The sequence below is a fragment of the Podarcis muralis genome, chromosome 5 (assembly GCF_964188315.1).
Source record: "Podarcis muralis chromosome 5, rPodMur119.hap1.1, whole genome shotgun sequence".
In the NCBI taxonomy this organism is placed as follows: Eukaryota; Metazoa; Chordata; class Lepidosauria; order Squamata; family Lacertidae; genus Podarcis; species Podarcis muralis.
The window spans coordinates 62,823,738-62,842,423 of NC_135659.1; the positions used below are offsets into that span (position 1 = coordinate 62,823,738).

The 18,686-nt window shown below is 43.6% G+C and overlaps 1 protein-coding gene across 2 annotated transcripts; it reads left to right on the plus strand.

Annotated features, from left to right (window-relative positions):
• Positions 1 to 1,655: 1,655 nt before the first annotated feature.
• Positions 1,656 to 14,939, plus strand: LOC144327821 (uncharacterized). Of its 2 annotated transcripts, XM_077929041.1 has the most exons (7): positions 1,659 to 2,098; positions 5,745 to 5,798; positions 6,666 to 6,725; positions 7,814 to 7,852; positions 11,425 to 11,451; positions 12,322 to 12,397; positions 14,371 to 14,939. In XM_077929041.1, the coding sequence occupies exons 1-7, from the start codon at positions 2,008 to 2,010 to the stop codon at positions 14,444 to 14,446; spliced, it is 423 nt and encodes a 140-aa protein (XP_077785167.1). In that variant the 5' UTR covers positions 1,659 to 2,007; the 3' UTR covers positions 14,447 to 14,939. The 2 variants fall into 2 exon arrangements, with proteins under 2 accessions (XP_077785168.1, XP_077785167.1); XM_077929042.1 differs by lacking the exon at positions 12,322 to 12,397 and having other exon boundaries at positions 1,656 to 2,098.
• The last annotated feature ends 3,747 nt before the right edge of the window (positions 14,940 to 18,686 follow it).

The window sequence follows — 18,686 nt, forward strand, 5'->3', positions numbered from 1 at the left end:
ATCACTAGCTTTTCTACTCCCAATGTGATTATGCAGTACAGCTTGGGTTGATATAGCTAATGCTACATAGCTGTTTCAAATCGCTTTCTGGCTATGCATATATACACAATGCAGTGAAGATACAGTGGTACCTCAGGTTACAGACACTTCAGATTACAGACTCCGCTAACCGTACCTCAGGTTAAGAACTTTGCTTCAGGATGAGAACAGAAATTGTGCGGCGGCGGCAGGAGGCACCATTAGCTAAAATGGTAACTCAGGTTAAGAACAGTTTCAGGTTAAAAATGGACCTCCAGAACGAATTAAGTTCTTAACCCGAGGTACCACTGTAGATGTTTGTGGGCGGGTATTTAACTTCTCCTTTACAGCACCTAGCCAAGCATTTTGTGCACTCTTTTTTCTTATGCAAAGCCTCACGAGATGGTGCCTTGAACAGAAGTGAGTGTTCTCAGTATCTCAGGTGGGCTCTAGTATCTCAAGTGTTGCTGCTGATCAATGCTAGGTCAGTGAATGGCAAAACAGCCATCGAGGAGTTGATCTGGGATGAGCATACTGGCCTGCCTTGTGTTACAGAGACCTGGTTGGATGAACTGGCAGGTAAGTAACCTCTCAGCTTTGGCCACTAGAATTATCTGTACAGCAGGAGGCAAAATCAGTGCGGTGGGGAAGCAGAGCTGCAGTGGCTTATCATGATTGCATCTCCCCTGACCAGGTGCCCTTTCTCCCAGTTTGTTGGGTTTAATTGTATGCATCTGAAGATGGGTGGCTGGGACAAAATAGGGATTCTGCTGCTGTACCCTGGGGCTCACAGTCTCCCTCAGCTAGCCAAGGAGGTCTTGGGGTTGGTGCTGGAGTCCCCCAAGGTTGTGCTAGGGAACTTTCATTCATGCGTAGATACCTCTGTCAGAAGCCCGACTCTGTCCCAAGTAATTTCTGGCCCTACTCATGCATCTGGGCGCACTCTGGACTTGGTATTCTGTGCAGAATTGGATGATGGTGGTCTTAGAGTGCAGGAACATTCTATAGCTCCATTGTCATGGTTGGATCACTACTTTACGGAGTTCAGACTCGCTGAAACTGGATACATTTCAATTTGTACAGCCTAGAGACGTACACAGGATCCTTGGAACTGTGAGAGCTACCACGTGTACCTGTGGTGGGGGACATGTTGTGCACCTTCTGGGATATTTGTCTACCTTTGGTTCCCACTCTGCACTCAGCTTTCATCTGTGGTTCCTAGAAGCTATCAGCATATGACATCTACACACCAGGAAATGGTTTCAGCTAGCTGGCGAAACCAGGTGGTTAGGGACTTGCCCTGCATCCGAAGACAGGCTCTAGCAGATTGAGTGGACAAGACTAATAGTGGTCCACTCCACGTGTTTCTCCACGTGTTGTAGAAGGAACCTGGGTAGGTAGCCCATCTAGGATGATTAATTCTCTGATTCTAACTCTCCCGCTGCCATGTAAGATCTCTCTGGGAGAAGAAAAGGCCTTTTGTAACCCTACACAAATTCAGAATAGAGTCCCAAAGATGGTTGGATGGCTCCTTTCGGCAGCTGCTGCAGCTCAGCTGGAGCCAAACGGATTGCTCTACTTTCCACATCAAAGTGGGCGAAAGGGGTCTTGCCATGCGCAGATCCCGCGATCTCTCCCCTCGGGCGGTGCAGAGAGCAGACCCGGCAGCACGTGGCTCTTCTCCCCCCGTTTCCCACCCGCCAATCCTGAGCGCGCGCCCTTGCCGCCACCTCCAACCGGCATGCGCGCGGCTCTGGGACGTTAAGGCCGGGAACCGATAACGGCGGAGACGGCTCCCTCTCTTCACCCTCCTCCTGGAGCTCCTGAGCTCAAACCACTAGTGCTCACGCCCCTTGTCTGAAAAAAGCGCCGCCGCTCCCTTCCCCTCGAGTTGCTTCCCGGGCCCGCCACGTCGCGTTGCCTTTCCGTTGTGGTGCTTTCTGTTTTTTCTGACTTGCCCCAAAGGGCTCTCCTTTTTGTGCTGCTGCGATGGCCCCTCTCACCTGCTCCTTTGGCGGGCCTTCTTTGTCGCCGCCGCCGCTCCTGCTCCTGCTGCTGTTTCTCTCGTCCAGAGTTCGAGGTGAGGCGGGGTGTGAGGTTGGAATGCCTTTCGGTCATGCCTTGCCTTGCCTAAAAGACGGAAAATCTGGCACCTTAAATGTTGTCTGAGGGCTAAGCAAGGCTTTCTCAGGGATGGGGAGAAGTCCAACTCCTCCCACCACTCAGTGTAGGGCAGTGATGGCCAAACTTGGGCCTCCAACTCTTTTTGGGGGACTACAACTCCCATCAATCCTAGCTAACTGGACCAGGGGTCAGGCATGATGGGAATTGTAGTCCCAAAACAGCTGGCGGGTCAAATTTGGCGGCTGCTGGCATTATCTATCATCAGATGAGCTGCCGGCCTCTTGTGTTGTTTTGGAGAGCATAAGTGCAAGAAAGCCACTTTCTGTGTATGGACTGAGAGGCCAGTTACTTCAAAACGTGTAAATTTAGGGCATCAAAATTCACTAAAAGTTAAGGGTGTCCTTTTCTTGTTACCTTCAAAACTTCCTAAAAGAGTAAAGTGTGCAGCACTGAGGGTAAATGTGGTTGTTGTATATACCACCTATCTTCAGATATGAGGATTATACTTTAATTCTTGAAAAGCTGAAGGCCGTAATATGGCAAAATATACATTTGTTAGGGCCAACCAAAAGGTCACCAGCAAGGTTTCAAATGAGCTAGGATATTTGTTGGGGATTTGTCATGAAATACAACCCAGGATTGGAGGAAGAAAACATGGACTTCATATGAATCTGCAAAATTATACATTAGTTTCATCTACTCAAGATCCCCCCAAAATACAACACATTCAAAACAGGCTCTGCGGGGATATAGTTATAAAAAGTAGTTGCTATAACTAGATGGCCAGTCCGCTCAAACAGAGGAATGGATAGAACTGGCCAGTGCTCCTTCATTTTCCAAGGTTTTTGCCCCAAAATTGCCTGTTCCTATGATTTTTGTACTTTGGGTCTGCCTCTTGATAACATGGGATGTTGGATCACCTTCCAGCCTTACTCGGGTGCATTTAAGCAAACAGGTACAACTGTCCTTAAAAATGGTATTCTTCCAAAGAAAGCTCTTCTACAATGTCATCTTTCTGGGAATGCTCTCTTACTTACTCTGCTATTTTAAGTCCCATTTATTTAAGATAGCCACCATTAATTGGACCTGTTCCCTCCTTGCATCCTTTGCACAGAGCTCACATTTATTCAAAATTTATAGTGATTCAGACAGTTTTGAACTGGTTACATCACAAATAATAATATTGTGTGATAGTTCCATCCATATGTTCCTTCCTTCCATTTTTGGGCAACGATCATTTGGGCAGCTGTGGTAGCATACATAAATAGTTTTTTTTCCCCTGTTCAGTAGGTACTTCACCAATTATACCTTAAAGAATAGCTGCTGTTTTGTTTTTGTTTTTTGCAAAGTGTGATTAAAAAAATAATAATCAAGGATAGAGATGCAGTTTTGTTCTTCATCACTTCTGGGTTTCTAACACAGCTCAAAGAAGAGTAATGTAACCATCATAGATGTCATATGAAACATACGATTCTCAAGCAAAATGTCTTTTTTTTCCTTCATCTTTTCCACGCTAATGGTAGAAGGCTAGATCTCCCTTTGTCTTAGATGTGACGCACTGAGATTTGCCTTTGTGTGCAGAAATTCAAAGTTGCTTTGTTGAGGATTTTGGATTACAACAGGAAAATAAAGAGAAGAAAATTAAAAATATTTCGCACAGAAGCACAATGGACTAACCCACTTGCTAAACTAATTCAGAGACTGAGGGAGGTGAGCCTCCATTATCTTCTTTTGATATACCGGTACTTTACATTTGCTGTTTTATTCGGCAAATCTCTCCTGAAAGACTGATGTTTGAAATGCAAGCGGGATTGAAAGAATATCTTGTTATTGTCATCGTCATGGTTTAACCACAAAATTGACTGTGAAATTTTGACTTTGATTCTGGCAACAATCCTCAATGGAATGATAAAAAGAATTATTGATGGGAGTTATGGTGTTTTGCTGAGGCATCAGCTTGTTAGCAGCTGGAACGAGATCACGGAAGGGAATTCCGGATATCTGACCGGTGTTAATGGTGGAAGGCTAGACCTCCCTTTGTCTTGGATGTGATGCGCTGAGATTTGCTGTTGTGTGAAGAAACCGAAAGTGAGTAGCTGAGGACTTTTGATTATAACAGGAAAATAAAGAATTCACATAGAACTACAATAGACTAATCCACTTGCTAAACTAATTTGGAGGCTGTTAATAATAAAAAAAAAAAGATCAACATTGGAAATGTTTTATTTGGACTATTTGGACTAATTAAGAAATGCAGTATGAGATTAGATCATCACCCCCTGAACTTCAGAGCATGGGAAGCCACCCAAAAGATATAATTTGGCATTGAATATTTGGTTTTTTTGATTGTATTATAATTTGGAATGTTTTAATGTGGTTTTTATTGGATTGTTAAAATGGAAAAAATAATAAATATTATTTTTTAAAAATAGAATTACATGTAATGGTAGGCAGCTGTGTCCTATGCACTCTTTTGTCTTATGGTTTTCCCCCTTATGTTTTGTAGAACCTTGGCTAAATCTCTCCAAAGTAAATCTTTCTATATATGTATGTAAATTTTATATATTGTACACCAAATGATTAAAACAAAACAACTTGGACATTTTGCAGTAAAGAACGTGATAGGAAATTATCTTTGATACAGTGTCATATAGCCTCTCCCCAAACAAATCAGGATGAATGCTCAAAAAGGGCCGGAAATGGCCTTGGTGTCCGATTCTTTTCATTTTAAAGTTTGAAGGCTGCATGTGCTAATGCTTGTTCTGACTTTCCTGTTAGGAAGGCGATGTCCTACAATAAGTTTAGAGAATGGCAGAATCGTAAAATCAAAGGACTTGCAGCTAGGTGATGAAATAACTCTAGGCTGTAAGAAGGGGTGAGTTGTACCCCTTATTTTGGACCTACTTGGCTTTGTTTATAAAGGTAAAGGACCCCTGACAGTTAAGTCCAGTTGCAGATGACTCTGGGGTTGCGGCGCTCATCTCACTTTACAGGCTGAGGGAGCTGGTGTTTGTCTGCAGACAGTTTTTCCGGGTCATGTGGCTAGCATGACTAAGCCGCTTCTGGTGCAACGGAACACCGAAACCAGAGCAGCGCATGGAAACACCATTTACCTTCCTGCTGGAGCGGTACCTATTTATCTACTTGCACCTTTTGGCATGCTTTCAAACTGTTAGGTTGGCAGGAGCTAGGACCGAGCAACGGGAGCTCAACCCGTTGCAGGGATTCGAACCGCCAAACTTCTGATCAGCAAGCCCAAGAGGCTCAGTGATTTAGACCAAAGCGCCACCCGCGTCCCTTGGCTTTGTTTAGAACTGAAATAAAAAAAGGAAGAGTGACTGTGGTCCAGCCCGTGAACACATACAGTATAACAGTTGTGTAAAGTTTGTATGTGATCCTGCATACACTCTGGTGGGGAGTAGCAGTAGTAAATGTGGGGCTGACAATGCCTGGCAACCTCGTGCTCCAGAATGTGTTAAGGGTAAGTATCTTACGACACTTAAATGGGTTCCTTGGGAGGAAGCACAAGGTATAAATTCATAAATAAATGTCAGAGCTATTGTGTTGCAGAATCCTTATTTCTTTGCTCTCTTTTCTGCCAGCTACCACACCAACTGTCCCCACCATCAAACCCGGAAACACAACTGTTACCCCAGGTGAGTTAAAAAATGTGACTTTAATATCTCAGATTTAAGTCAGGATTATCTTACTCCATGTATGCTAATAGGATATATAAGATTTCATAATGAAACCTCTTGGTGGCAGCATGGATGGGGCTCTGTTGTTTTCCTGACTTCTTGGGTCACAGCCACTTACCAAGAAGGGGGAGGAGTAAGGAGAGGGGATCACTGCATCTGGTGGATCTCACTCCTCCTCCTCCAGTAACAACCCATGATATTGGTTAGTGATTTCGCCCTTTCACCACCTGCTCCACTTGCCCGGGCCAGTGACTCACTCATTGTTCCTGCTGGGGCCGCCTGCCATATTGTTTTTCTCCTTCATCCCCACCCCCTGCCATATTGACCCACAAAAGAAAGCCTGCAGTTTTGAAGTGCAGTCTTCCTTCTTTTGGTGGTGGCAGCAATGTGGGCATGGCAGTGATTTCTTCTTTGGGCCACTTGCTGGCTTTGCTCACTCCACCAGCCTACTCAGAGTTTTCTCTCCTTCATTCTGTCCCGTCTCCTGCATCCACACTGCTAGTGGCGGCAGCAGTAATGGTCATCCTTGACTGCCCACGTGCACTCAGTCACCAGCTGGATGATGGACAAATCCAATATAGTATTAGAGAGAAAATACAGATAAAATCAGATGTTGAAATAAAGTTGGACTATCAAAAAATTCAAAATATAAATAACAGCAGCAATTTATTTGTCATTTAAAAAACTATTTTAACTTCCTAAAGCTGAGTCCAAAGACAGTGTCCTGAGACCATGTGGCACCTTATATGGACTTTCCCCGGTTCTTAATTTTGAGAGAAGGAGTAAGGGCAGTTGTAGTCAGCACTTCAAAATCTCTTTACACAGGTGCTCCAAAACCACCAACTACTGAAGACGGAGGAGAGGGCGCTGTAGACCCCGGACCAGGTAAACAATTGCTTTTCAGTGTTATTGGTGGATGCATTTCAAGAAGGGGGGAGGGAGCAAGAATTGAGTTTATGGATAGAACCAGTGGAGGAAATGGACTCTTGTCAATATTTATAGAGATACGTCAGCAGAGAGAGGATTGATTTTATTAGAAGAATATCATGAGGATACTTGGGTACATGGTAGTGCTGTAGTAGTTTTGAGACACTGGAATTATACACCATAAGAGCAACCTGTAACAGAATGTTGTGGTGTGTGGCCTTCCTTCTGAACTGTGCCTATTCAGAATTTAGCAAGCTATTTCCGCCAGTCAGTGCATTCCATTTCCTTTGCCCGATCCCACATTCTGTTTTTGTTTTCGAACTGTCACGCTGTTCAGCTATTCAGCAAGGCCAAAATTGTCTATTTATTGAAATTTCAAACCCTCATAACTCAAAAATAAGATGAGATTTTAAAAAAGATTTAAACTTAGTTTTGATTATTCAATAAGTGTACAAAATATGAAGCAAATTGGATGACATGAGGTAAAAAAGTTGGATCACTTGATATGAAATGACCCTTAAAATGTAATTGTGATAGAGGGTCTGGTCTTTATTCTCTTTTCTTTTTCTTCTTTTTCTTCTTTTTCTTCATTTGCTTATTCTTACTACTTTCCTATTTGTAGGGCTTTTTGCTGTTTTAGATGCTAGAGAGTCCTTTAGCTCTGCCTGGCTTTCTGTGAATTGTGTAACTTATGGAATGCTACTCTTTGTACTAAGACATGTCTTTTACTGTATAAGTAATTCAAGCAAGCTTTCCAGTTTTCTTTGCTTTCTTTTAAAATTTTCTAAACTGCTTTTCATAAATTACAGTGCAATGTTTTATGAACTGGTGGGGCTGGTGCTGTGATTTTTTTATTATTACATATCTCTATTTCAATAGCACTCTCTCTCTCTCTCTCTCTGAGACAGTTATATTAGTGTTAATTGTTTTTACATGACTTTTTTTAGCTGCTACTATTTTATCTGTAAGTTGCCTAGACTCCCTGTCTGGGGGGAAACGCATGACATAAATAAATATAAAAATAACAACCCCCTCTTTTTTTATAGGACCAGGTTCACAGACAACACTTCCTCCAGACGATATAGGTACAGTTGAAAAGTGGTAGTGACAGCAAATTTATAAGCTTGTTTTTAGATTTGGTATTGCACTTTTAATGAATATGGCAGCTTTTTAAAAACAGGAAATGGTTTTGAGCTGAGAATGGGAAGTTGCCTTCCACCCAAACAGTTGGTAGCTTGCTAAGTATTGTCAACTCAGACTGGTAGCAAGTCTCCAGGTTTTCAGACAGCGGACATCCTGGGCGCTACCTGGAAATGCTGGGCAGTGAACCTGGGACCTCCCATATATAAATATTCATTATTATGTATTTATCTGTCTTATGAGTACCCTTCCTCTGCATTGGGGAGGACTCATTAATCTGATCTGCCCCCCTGAGACTTAATGGAATTTGATGGATTCCTCTGGGGCATTTTGTAGTAGGCAGCCAACAGTCCTCCTGAGACCTTAATCTCACATTGGAATAGGAAGATGCAGCGGGCATTTGACATGATTGCCCCTGTATGCCTTTTCTGGCACTGTTGAGCCCACTTTGCTCCCTGGTTTTCTGCAGTACTTGCAACACTGAAGCAGGCTGAAGTGCAAGAGATGTAAGGCTCCATATGAAGTTAACCAGACACATGTTGAAGTGTATGGCAGTGAAAGCTACAAAGGCTTTTTTCGCTGTTTCCATGGCATCCTTTAATAATTGTTCAGAGCATTTTGGAGTGTTGTAGGAATAACTGTCATATATTGCAGTTGGAGAACGGCTGAGACAAATTTGCAAAGCATTTTGAGAAGAAAGCCATCTGTATTTTTGCTGCCTTGAATGCTACTATTACTGAAGTACCAAATGAGGTGATCAGTGCCCAGTCTTAACCCAGTTTTATGGGACCAGTTTTATTTTTGTGGCCTGAGGACATGGACCAGATACTACTTGTAGCTGTCCAACTCACAACCTGATTTCTCAACCCTTGCTCATTATGGTTTATTTGAGCTAGCTGAAGGGTACAATAGAGTATGTTCAGGGCCTGGTGAATCCATCTCTGCATAAGCTGGTAATGCAACCCCATTAAGAAAATCCTGGACCTGGTATCACATCTCAGTCATTCCTGGATTCAACTTCAGGTAGTTTGCCCTCATCCAACCCATCACTGCCTCCAGACAATGAGTACTCCTTTTGGCATTATCATTATCATTAGAAGAAAAACCCTTTGGTTGCTAGCAGCACCTTTCACTAGTTTTGGCTAGTGCCCCAACTATGCTCTTAAATGGACAGGATCTTACCTCTGTGGATCGCACACTGGCAACCTCACATCTGGAGTGCTGTCATATGCTTTGTGTGGGCTTGCCCTTGGGATTGCTCTGGAAGTGGCAACTAGTGTGGAACACAACAGCAAGAGCACTGAGTGAAGTATCCTGTTGTGCAAATGTTATACCTGTGTGAGCAACTCCTTGGATGGCAAGGGGCTGTAGACACAATCTCTTCGGAGTGTTCCGAACAATGCTATGGCGCTCCCTGGTACTGTGGGGACTTGTGGACTAGGAAACAGGACTGCAAATAACTGGGGATAAATTTCACTCCAAGTCCTCCTGAGCACAGGTAACCACACATAATTGTGCCTACTTTCTGCATGTACTGCAAACTCAAGCCACCAACCAGCAGAACTCTTCAGGTAGAGGATACTTTGTGACCAACAGTTGACAGCATAAAAGATAGGAGTGTGTGGATAATGAGGTAAAGGAATTTATGTATATGCAGTTAAACAAGAAGTAAAAAGAACTGTCTTGGAGTGCTGGTAACAGGACTACTGTATAAAAATAGAAAATGATGTAATTGAAATGATGTAACTGAAAACTTTAAAAAAAAGAAAAAGATTGTGTTTGATACCATCAAACTTGATATCCTCCTGGATTGGTTCCATAGGATGGGTATGGGGCACAGTTTTACAGTGGCTCCAATCCTATCTCCCAGGCCTGTTCCAAAGAGTAGCACTGGGGAAGTACCCTTCAGCCCCCTGGCACCTGTGGAGTTTCATGGGGCATGATTTTATCCCCAGTGCCTGGCACAGTGGTGGACTCGATGATGGCTAATAAACTGAGCATGAAACCTGGTAAGATGGCAAGTCTGCAGGTGAACAGATCCTGAGACTGGGAAACAGTTCAGTTGCTTGTTCTGAATGGGGTTGGACTCCCTCTAAAGAAGCAGGTATGGAGCTTGGGGTGCTATAGGGGTGCTATTTGTGTAACCAGGGGGCCAAATGGGTTCAGTGGCTAGGAGTGCCCTTCTCTTGACTTCAGCTGGTGTGTTGGATACAGTACTTGGGTAATTTAGTATGGTAGTACAGGCAACATGTTCTGTATGGTGTTTCCTTTTTAAATATTTTAATAAGGTTTTCTTGGTTTACAAAGGTATGCACAATGTCTCTTTAATATTGGGTTTAGAACCTGTAGCTAGTAAAGAATGCTGCTATAAAGCTGCTGAAGGAGGTGCCCATGGATAGTACCTAACATCTGTGCTGAAAGCTGCACTGACTGCCAATATGCTGCTGCGCCAGGTTTAAAGTCTTGTTATTGGCATGTACAGCCCTGAACAATGTGGAACCAGGAAAACCCTTTTCTTGTATACTACTGCCTGGACATTTTGACCCTCAGGAGATGCACTCTCAGTAGTGCCATGTCCTCCTGAGGTTCATCTTACGTCCAGTAAGACCAGGGACTTTAGTGTGGCAGCGCCTGCCCTTTCGATTCTGCTTCAAGTGAACATCAGGCAGGCTCCAGCTTTCTTGTCATTTAGGCACTTGCTTAAAGCTTGCCTATTCACTTGGCCTTTGCTTGGGAGGTGATTCAGCTGTGTTGCTATATTAACTTTATCTACTGATTTTGAATATATTTTACAATTGTTTTATGGCTGTAAGACACTTAAAGATACATTTGTATGTGTAGGCTTTCCTGACTAGATATTACTCTATTTCAGATTCTGTGTATATCTCTGACATTGTTTATTGTTTGCTGTTGATTTTATAAATGTATATTTTAATACTTACATTACTTGATATGTTTCTAACATTTCCATAAACTGCTTTGGGATGATTTGAATCACTAAAGTAAGTGATTTAGAGGAACAAATTTGGAATGTACAGTTGTACCTTATTTTATGACAGGGATCTGTTCCGGAGTCCCGGATGCTAGACAAAAAGTACGCATGACAAAGTGCCACTCTGCACACACACAGGGAGCGCTTGCACTTCTGTGCATGCACAATTTAGTACTTCTGTGAATGTGTGAGTTGCAAACCCGGAAGTAACCCGTTCCAGTACTTCCGGGTTTGCCGCGGACGTTTGACGAAACGGACGCTCGACGAGGCAGACTCAAAACGAGGTACCACTATATGTGAAATTTTTAAAAGTGGGAAACCCATTTCTTGGTTCCAGTGAAATTCAGTCTTCCGTTGTGTACTGGAGTAGATTAACTCCAGTTATTAGTTGTACTATATTTTATTCAGTGTGTGACACACACAAATGCATACATGCATAGAAAGAGAGAGAGCACGCTATGATCTGTAACAATTACGGTACATCACTTCAAATTTTAGCTCACTTTTTATTTACTTCTTTTCTAGAATCTGACAACACCGCAATTATTGTTGGTAAGTAATTACAAAGCAAGTTACTTCAGTGTACAATCGCTGCTATTGTACTTTTCATGCCTTGTGATGTTCATTCTTTTTCAAATATGCTTAGGGTGCAAACTTTTCTCCAAGATCTGCTGTTTATTTATTTATTTGGTGAGGCCAGCTCTGCTTCCTCCACTATCTTTGCTCCTGTAATGTACATAGCTGTCTCTAAATTCAGCCCAGACTTCCCCCATGCTGTGACTTTTAATGTTCTTGCACCTGGGTGTTACTGGTGCTTTAAAAAATCCTCAAGAGTAAGGGTGTCTTGAGCTCAAGCATGCCAACTCCAGGGGGCCTAGTGTTGAGGTGGCTGTGTGTGTGAGACGCATCGCAGGGCTAATGGCCAGCTCCTTCAGAGTGCTTGGTCTCCTCCGCTACACATGCATGGCACGCGATACGTGTGACATCACACACATGCTGGGCCCCCTCAGTCTTGGGGCAACCTGGTGACTCTGCTTCAGCTTCACACACTGCTTGGGTTGGAGAGTTGCTCTTTGACTGTCATTAGGGCCACTCAGTCTGCAGAGTTGACATCTGTTAGGGGGAGGAAGAACTCGTTGCTGCAATCAATCTCTGAGGACAACGGCACATCTGCCCCCAAAGGGGGTGACTACAGATGTACAGTGGATTTGCTGCGTGAGGTACGTATGTGTCTAGAGACCTACAGTACCCAGTAGCGCATGAACCTGTCCACTTGAGTGACTTTAATGTCAATAGAGCATTGCAAGGTAACAACCTGTCTTGTGACTTCTATTGATACTATTGCTTTTCCTCAACAGAAAAATAATTACTTTGTCTTATTAATTAGTACTACGGTATATCATTCTCTTTTTTCCCTTCAAGGATGTATCCTGGCTGTTTTAGTTGTGCTTGCTCTAGTTGCTGTATTTTGGAAATACCGATCTTCTGTGAAAACTGAGTGAGTCAGCCCAAGAGAAGCTGTCCCTGATTCTCTGTAGCCTTCTTGGTTGCTGAGTGAGCTTCCGTATGCTTCTTGACTTCTACTTTGCTCACACTTTCCGCATACATGTGCTTAGTGTTCAGAAAGGGCTTGCACATTTTTTGTTGAACAGTTGCACTAATCTGCTAGAACAGAATAAAAGCTAACTAAAGCAAAGTAATTATTCTAGAACGGCTAGTCAGTATTTTATCCCATTTCCAGCATTGGTGTTCAGATGTGACAGAAATGGTATTTCTCAGTTTACATCAGCTGTCTATCCCAATGCTGACTTCACAATGACTATTCTGGCCCTGAAAATCTTGAAATCTACTATTAAATAAAGTTATAAAACATTATTGTCTCTTTTACAAATGTGTACTTGCGGTCTGTGATTTTTGCTTTCAGACATAGTAATCTAGGCCAGTGCTGTAATCTAAACAAACAATTTGCAACAATAACTTATTCTGCACATTTCTCTTGCATGGCTTTTCTTTCTATTTTTTTATCCAGAGCTGTCCATTTTTGTTGTAGCTTTGTATGCATGATTTTACTGTTTTGATATGACGCATATATTTTCCCACAGTTTGTGAACACTAATTAAGCTGTTTCCATGAATTAATTCAGTAATTATTTACTCGTTATCAATATTCAGTGCAATGATTTCTGTCACAGTTTGGTTACATGTCTTTTAACACTTTTGTGGGATTCAGATTGGATACCCAAATCATACTTATTGTTTTGTCAGAGGCAAGAATTTTGTTTGATTCAGAGGCAATAACAACCCCAGTGGAGAGAAGGGCAGGCTCTCTAAGAGGAATCTGTTAGGAGTCACTATTTTTCTATAGTTAGGCTGTGTGTCTCCCTTAGGCCTGGGTGATATATTGATATCAGGAGTGAACCATAATGTCACCTTCACTCAGCAGTATATCGCTTGTGTGTGCCACCGCTCTTGAGTCCCTCTGCTAGCCGCACTCGCTGAGTGAAACCACCATCCCCCTCTGCCCTCATATGGTACAAAGGGAGAAACAAGCTGCATAGTTCCTCCCTCTGCATCTTTAAACTGCTCGGCTGAGGAGTGTGTGGCTGCCCTTGCCTCAGTTGAGCAGTTTGATGGAGCATCTGATCCCACCATTGGCTCACATTATCCAGTGAGGGTGGGGGCTCCGTGAAACTGCTTGGCAGCGGAGTGCAGTTGACGCTCCCCTCAGCTGAGCAGTTAAAGGATCCCCCAGCCCAGCATTGGCTCTTGCAAGCCAGCAACGTGGTGGGGGATCCTTTAACTGCTCGGCTGTGGGACGCATGGTTGCCTCCCCTCGGCTGAGGGGAGGTGGAAGAGAGGCTTCTTCCATCCTGCAACTGAGCAAAGCCCGATGCTGCTGAGGGATCGGTGGTCGCTCAGTTGGGGGGTGGGAGCCCTTCTGCCCCCAACTAAGCAGGGAGCGGAGGCCAGCTGCATTGACCCCAGCCTGTAAGGCGCTAGGGTGAAAGGGCCTCAGCTCCTGCAGTGAGAACTGCCTCAGTTTCACCATACGTCTCGCTGGCTGGGGCAGTGCAGCTTGTTTCAGCATCGCAGTGTATCACCAAACTGTGATGTTTCCTGGTGATATAGTGAGATGCTGAAAACAACATCAGCCAGCCCTAGTCTCCCACTCTTATATCCGTTGTGTTTATATAATCTGCTTCACTTCTAATATCCTGCAGTTGCTAACAATCAGTGCATTGCATCTTTTTCTGTAGCTTCTGGAATTGATTTTCCTGCTCAAGAAGCAACAGCATTGCTACAGCTTCAGTGTGACAGTTACTTGCATTACTTTTAAAAAATGAATAACATGAAGTAGAATGCAGATGTATTTGTGTGTTGCTTTTCTCTTTCCTGACAGGAAAAGTAAACAAAATGATGTAATGGTCAAAATATAGGTGTTAATTTTAAATATTTTATTTTATTTTTACAGAGAACCTGAAGCTCCTGCTGGCCCTGCTGAATTTGATGCGTCAGAATTGGAACCCAAAGGTTCCAACTTGGAGTAGCCTTCTGCAGTAAAGCTGTGCTCCAGCACCCTTCCAGCTGATTGTTATTTCCTAACAGTTCTCATTTGGAACTGTTACTCTACAACTGGAAATGAGAATTGAAGGAAGAACTATGTGGAAAGCCAAAGCAATTTTCATTAAAAACTGGCCATCCAGGCTATCCAGCTACTTGAAGCATGAAGCAGTACTGAGCCCCAACAAAACTCTCTCCATTTGCTCTTTCTTTTGCATAGAACTGGGTTCCAACTTCCCTTGAAGAATGTCTCTTAAGTGACGCAATCAAACACAGAGCCAAGCAGAACTGATTGCATATTTACCCTGGCAAGGTGCATTATTCTTCCTTCAAACCATGGAAAGATGTAATGGGTTCTGTGTAGGAAATGTGAAATATTACAATTTGTTTCCTAGAATCTTGTCCATCTCACGAAATGGAAGGAGCAAGTGTAGCTGTTAAAATTTACCAACCTTTTGACTTCCTCAAGCCTTTCTAATGCAGAATAATATATGCCTAATTATATATATATATATATATATATATATATATATATATATATATATATGAGATTATGAGAGTCATAGGCAAACAAAAGCTCTTAACCAAAAAATCAAGAACACTTTTACACCTTAATTTCAGTGGGAACAAGTTAAGTAAAATAACTCTCCCATTAAAATCAATTAGAGTGAAAAGTGCAGTGCTTCATATGGTTTGAATTAAAGCTTGCTATATTCATGAAGGCATTCTGTTTGTTATACACTGTTTTTAGAATCTAAATTGTTCATATTTATTTATTTAAATTGATTAAATATGTATAGAGAAGAAATGTTGTTTATCTTAGAATGTGTGCAAATAAATTGAAATGTTGAATAAAAGCCACTAAGTATTATCACTAGTTTTTCTACTCCCAAATGATCAAAGCAGCTGATTATGCACTGCAGTCTGGGTTGATACACATAGCTGTTTCCAATCGCTTTCTGGCTATGCATGGTGCATAGAAGCATGATGCAGTGAAGATAGATGTTTGTGGGCAGGTGCTTAACTTCTCCATTAGAGCACCTAGCCAGGCATTCTGTGTACTCTTTTATCTTATGCAAAGCCTCACGAGATGGTGCCTTGAACAGAAGTGTGTGTTCTCAGTATCTCAAGAGGGCCCAACAGCTCAAGTATTGCTGCTGATCAATGCCAGGTCCATGAATGGCAAAACAACAGCCATCCCAGACTTGATCTGGGATGAGCATACTGACCTGGGTTGTATTACAGAGACCTGGTTGGATGAACTGGCGGGTGAGTAACCTCCCAGCTTTGGCCACTGGAATTATCTGTACAGCAGGAGACAAGATCAGTGCAGTGGGGAGGCAGAGCTGCAGTGGTCTATCATGATTGCATCTCCCCTGACCAGGTGCCCTTTCTCCCAGTTTGTTGGGTTTGAATTTGTGTATCTGAAGATGGGTGACTGGGACAAAATAGGGATTCTGTTGCTGTAGCCCCAAAGAGGTCTTGGGGTATGTGCTGGTCTCCTCCCAGCTTGTACTGGTGGACTTTTAACATTCATGCTGAGGCTCCCCTGTCAGATACATGAGTCTGTCCCAAATAATTTCTGGCTCTACTCATGCATCTGGGCGCACTCTGGATTTGGTTTTCTGTAAAGGATTGGATGATGGTGATCTTAGAGTGGAGGAATTTTCTATAGCTGCATTGTCATGGTCAGATCACTACTCGGTGGAGTTCAGACTTGCTGAAACTGGATACATTTCAATTTGTGCAGCCCAAAGATGTGGAGAGAATCCTTGGAAATGTGAGAGCCACCACATGTGTACTAGATCCTTGCTCTTTCTGGCTCATCAAAAAGTCCAATGGGTGAACTTGCTGGGTGGGTGAAGGGAATGGTCAGTGCCGCCTTACAACAAAGTTCTAACATGCCTAAGGGAGACAGTTAAAAGACCTCTATTGAAAAGGCCGTCCTTACCTCTCTCGCCCTGACCTAGCCACTGTGATCCACGCGACGGTCACCTCCAGACTGGATTATTGTAACTCGCTCTACGTGGGGCTGCCCTTGAGACTGACCCAGAAACTCCAGCGGGTGCAGAATGCTGCAGCGAGACTCCTTACGAGGTCTTCGCTGCGAGATCACATTCACCCGGTGCTATACCAGCTGCACTGGCTCCCGGTGGAGTACAGGATCAGGTTTAAGGTGCTGGTTTTAACCTTTAAAGCCCTATATGGCCTAGGACCCTCGTACCTACGGGACCGCCTCTCCTGGTATGCCCCACAGAGAAACTTACGGTCTTCAAATAAAAACATCTTGAAGGTCCCAGGCCACAGAGAAGTTAGGCTGGCCTCAACTAGAGCCAGGGCTTTTTCGGCTGTGGCTCCGATCTGGTGGAACACTCTGTCACAAGAGACCAGGGCCCTGCGGGACTTGACATCTTTCCGCAGGGCCTGCAAGACAGAGTTATTCCACCAGGCCTTTGGCCAGGGCACAGCCTGACTCCCTCCCTCGGCAATCTTCGCGGAGCTCTGGCCCAATGGTTGCTAGTGGCTTGAATTAATTAATTTTTATAATGAATGATTTTAGCATGTTGTTTATGTTGTACTTTTGTTTTATTGTTGTTAGCCGCCCTGAGCCCGGCTTCGGCTGGGGAGGGCGGGATATAAATAAAATTTATTATTATTTATTATTGTATTGGATAATTATTGGCCAGTTTCTAATATCGCAGGTGTGGTGGCATTTTGTCTCCAAGAGTTTCTGGAAGAGTTACCCAGATCTATTTCAATCAGGTTACAGGCCTGGTCATAGGAGAGAGACGGCTTTGATTGCCTTGGTGTGGATTACTTACACCAGGAAGTGGACTGTGGAGCGTGACCCTCTTCAAGATTAATATTGGGAGGGAGAGGCTGTACTGTAATTACTCTAGGGGCCAAGGCAGGGCGGTAGAGGATTGGGGTAATTTGTACATGCTTGAACTTTTGTGGGGTGTTATGGGAGTGTTGATACCTGTGGTGGGGGACATGTTGTGAACCTTCTGGGGTATTTGTCCACCTTTGGTCCCCACTCTGCATTTAGCTCTCACCTGTGGCTCCTAGAAGGTATCAGCATGTGACAACATCCACAATCCAGGAAATGGAATTAGGTGGATGGCTATACCAGGTGAGGGTGGCTGATGAGTCTCAAACCATCAGTGTGTTAGGGATTTGTCTTGCATGCAAAGACAGGCTCTGGCAAATTGACTGGACAAGACCAATAGTGGGTCCAGTGATCAATAAGGCAGTTTCTGCACCTGCTGTAGAAGGGAAGGGAGCCCATCTGGGAGAAGGAAGTCTCTGATCATAAACCTCCCCTGCATTGTAGAATGTCTTTAGGAAGAAAAGGCCATTTGTAACTACACAAATCTGGAGTGTAGTCCCTAAGATAGTTGGATAGCTCCTTTCAGCAGCTGCTGCAGCCCAATTGGTGCCCTGCCTTCCTTTGGGCCACATCAGTGAGGCTGAGAAAGGGGTTTTGCTGTCTAGGCCGTAGAAGCTTGCACCCCAGGGAGGTCACCGGTGCTGCTAACACCGCTGTTTGACTACACCCCTGGAGACACATGCCATTGTCTCTCGAGACAGATGGGTGCAGACAACAGCAGAACTTGTGTGTATGTGTTTGCAGAGATAGTGCTGGTGGATGGATGGTTTCAGTCAGCACTGGCCAATTCTCTTCTAAGCTAAACTAATGAAGAGTACAGGAGAACTGCAAAACCTTGGCATACCTGCTACATTGAAACAGCAGTAATTCTTGGCCTATTTGGTATTGATACCAGATGCCCAATGATGCGTTGTTCACTCAATTCCTATCTGTGCTGTACACTTAAAGCAGTATCCTATCACCTTCATCTGCCCCAGCTACAACAAAACATGTCTCTACTGCATCATACTCTACAGTCTAGGCAGGCGCTGCAACCTTCCAACAGTTTGACTTCACCACTAAGGCAGATGGATGCCAACAAATAATACGTCAAACAGTCATGGGATATGTGGTTGGTAAGGGTGTTGAGACTTCGGGGGCTCTTATTTCCCTCCCAGTGCTAATTTGCATTGAGAGCGTCTTTAAACTACTTTTGTTGTCCACTGACGTTATCTTACCATTCTTAATTTGGGAACAGTAGTTGCTTTGGAAAACGATAATCAAGCATCTCTGAATGACATGACCAGTCCAACGAAGCTGATGTTGAAGAATCATTACTTTGACACTGGTGATCTTTG

What these genes read in the sequence shown, in the direction of transcription:
- LOC144327821 (XM_077929041.1), top strand. Translation starts at nt 2,008, where the DNA reads ATGGCCCCTCTCACCTGCTCCTTTGGCGGGCCTTCTTTGTCGCCGCCG. An exon ending in AAACACAACTGTTACCCCAG is followed by an intron (nt 5,799 to 6,665) that starts GTGAGTTAAAAA and finishes CTCTTTACACAG; the next exon opens with GTGCTCCAAAACCACCAACT. An exon ending in ACTTCCTCCAGACGATATAG is followed by an intron (nt 7,853 to 11,424) that starts GTACAGTTGAAA and finishes CTTCTTTTCTAG; the next exon opens with AATCTGACAACACCGCAATT.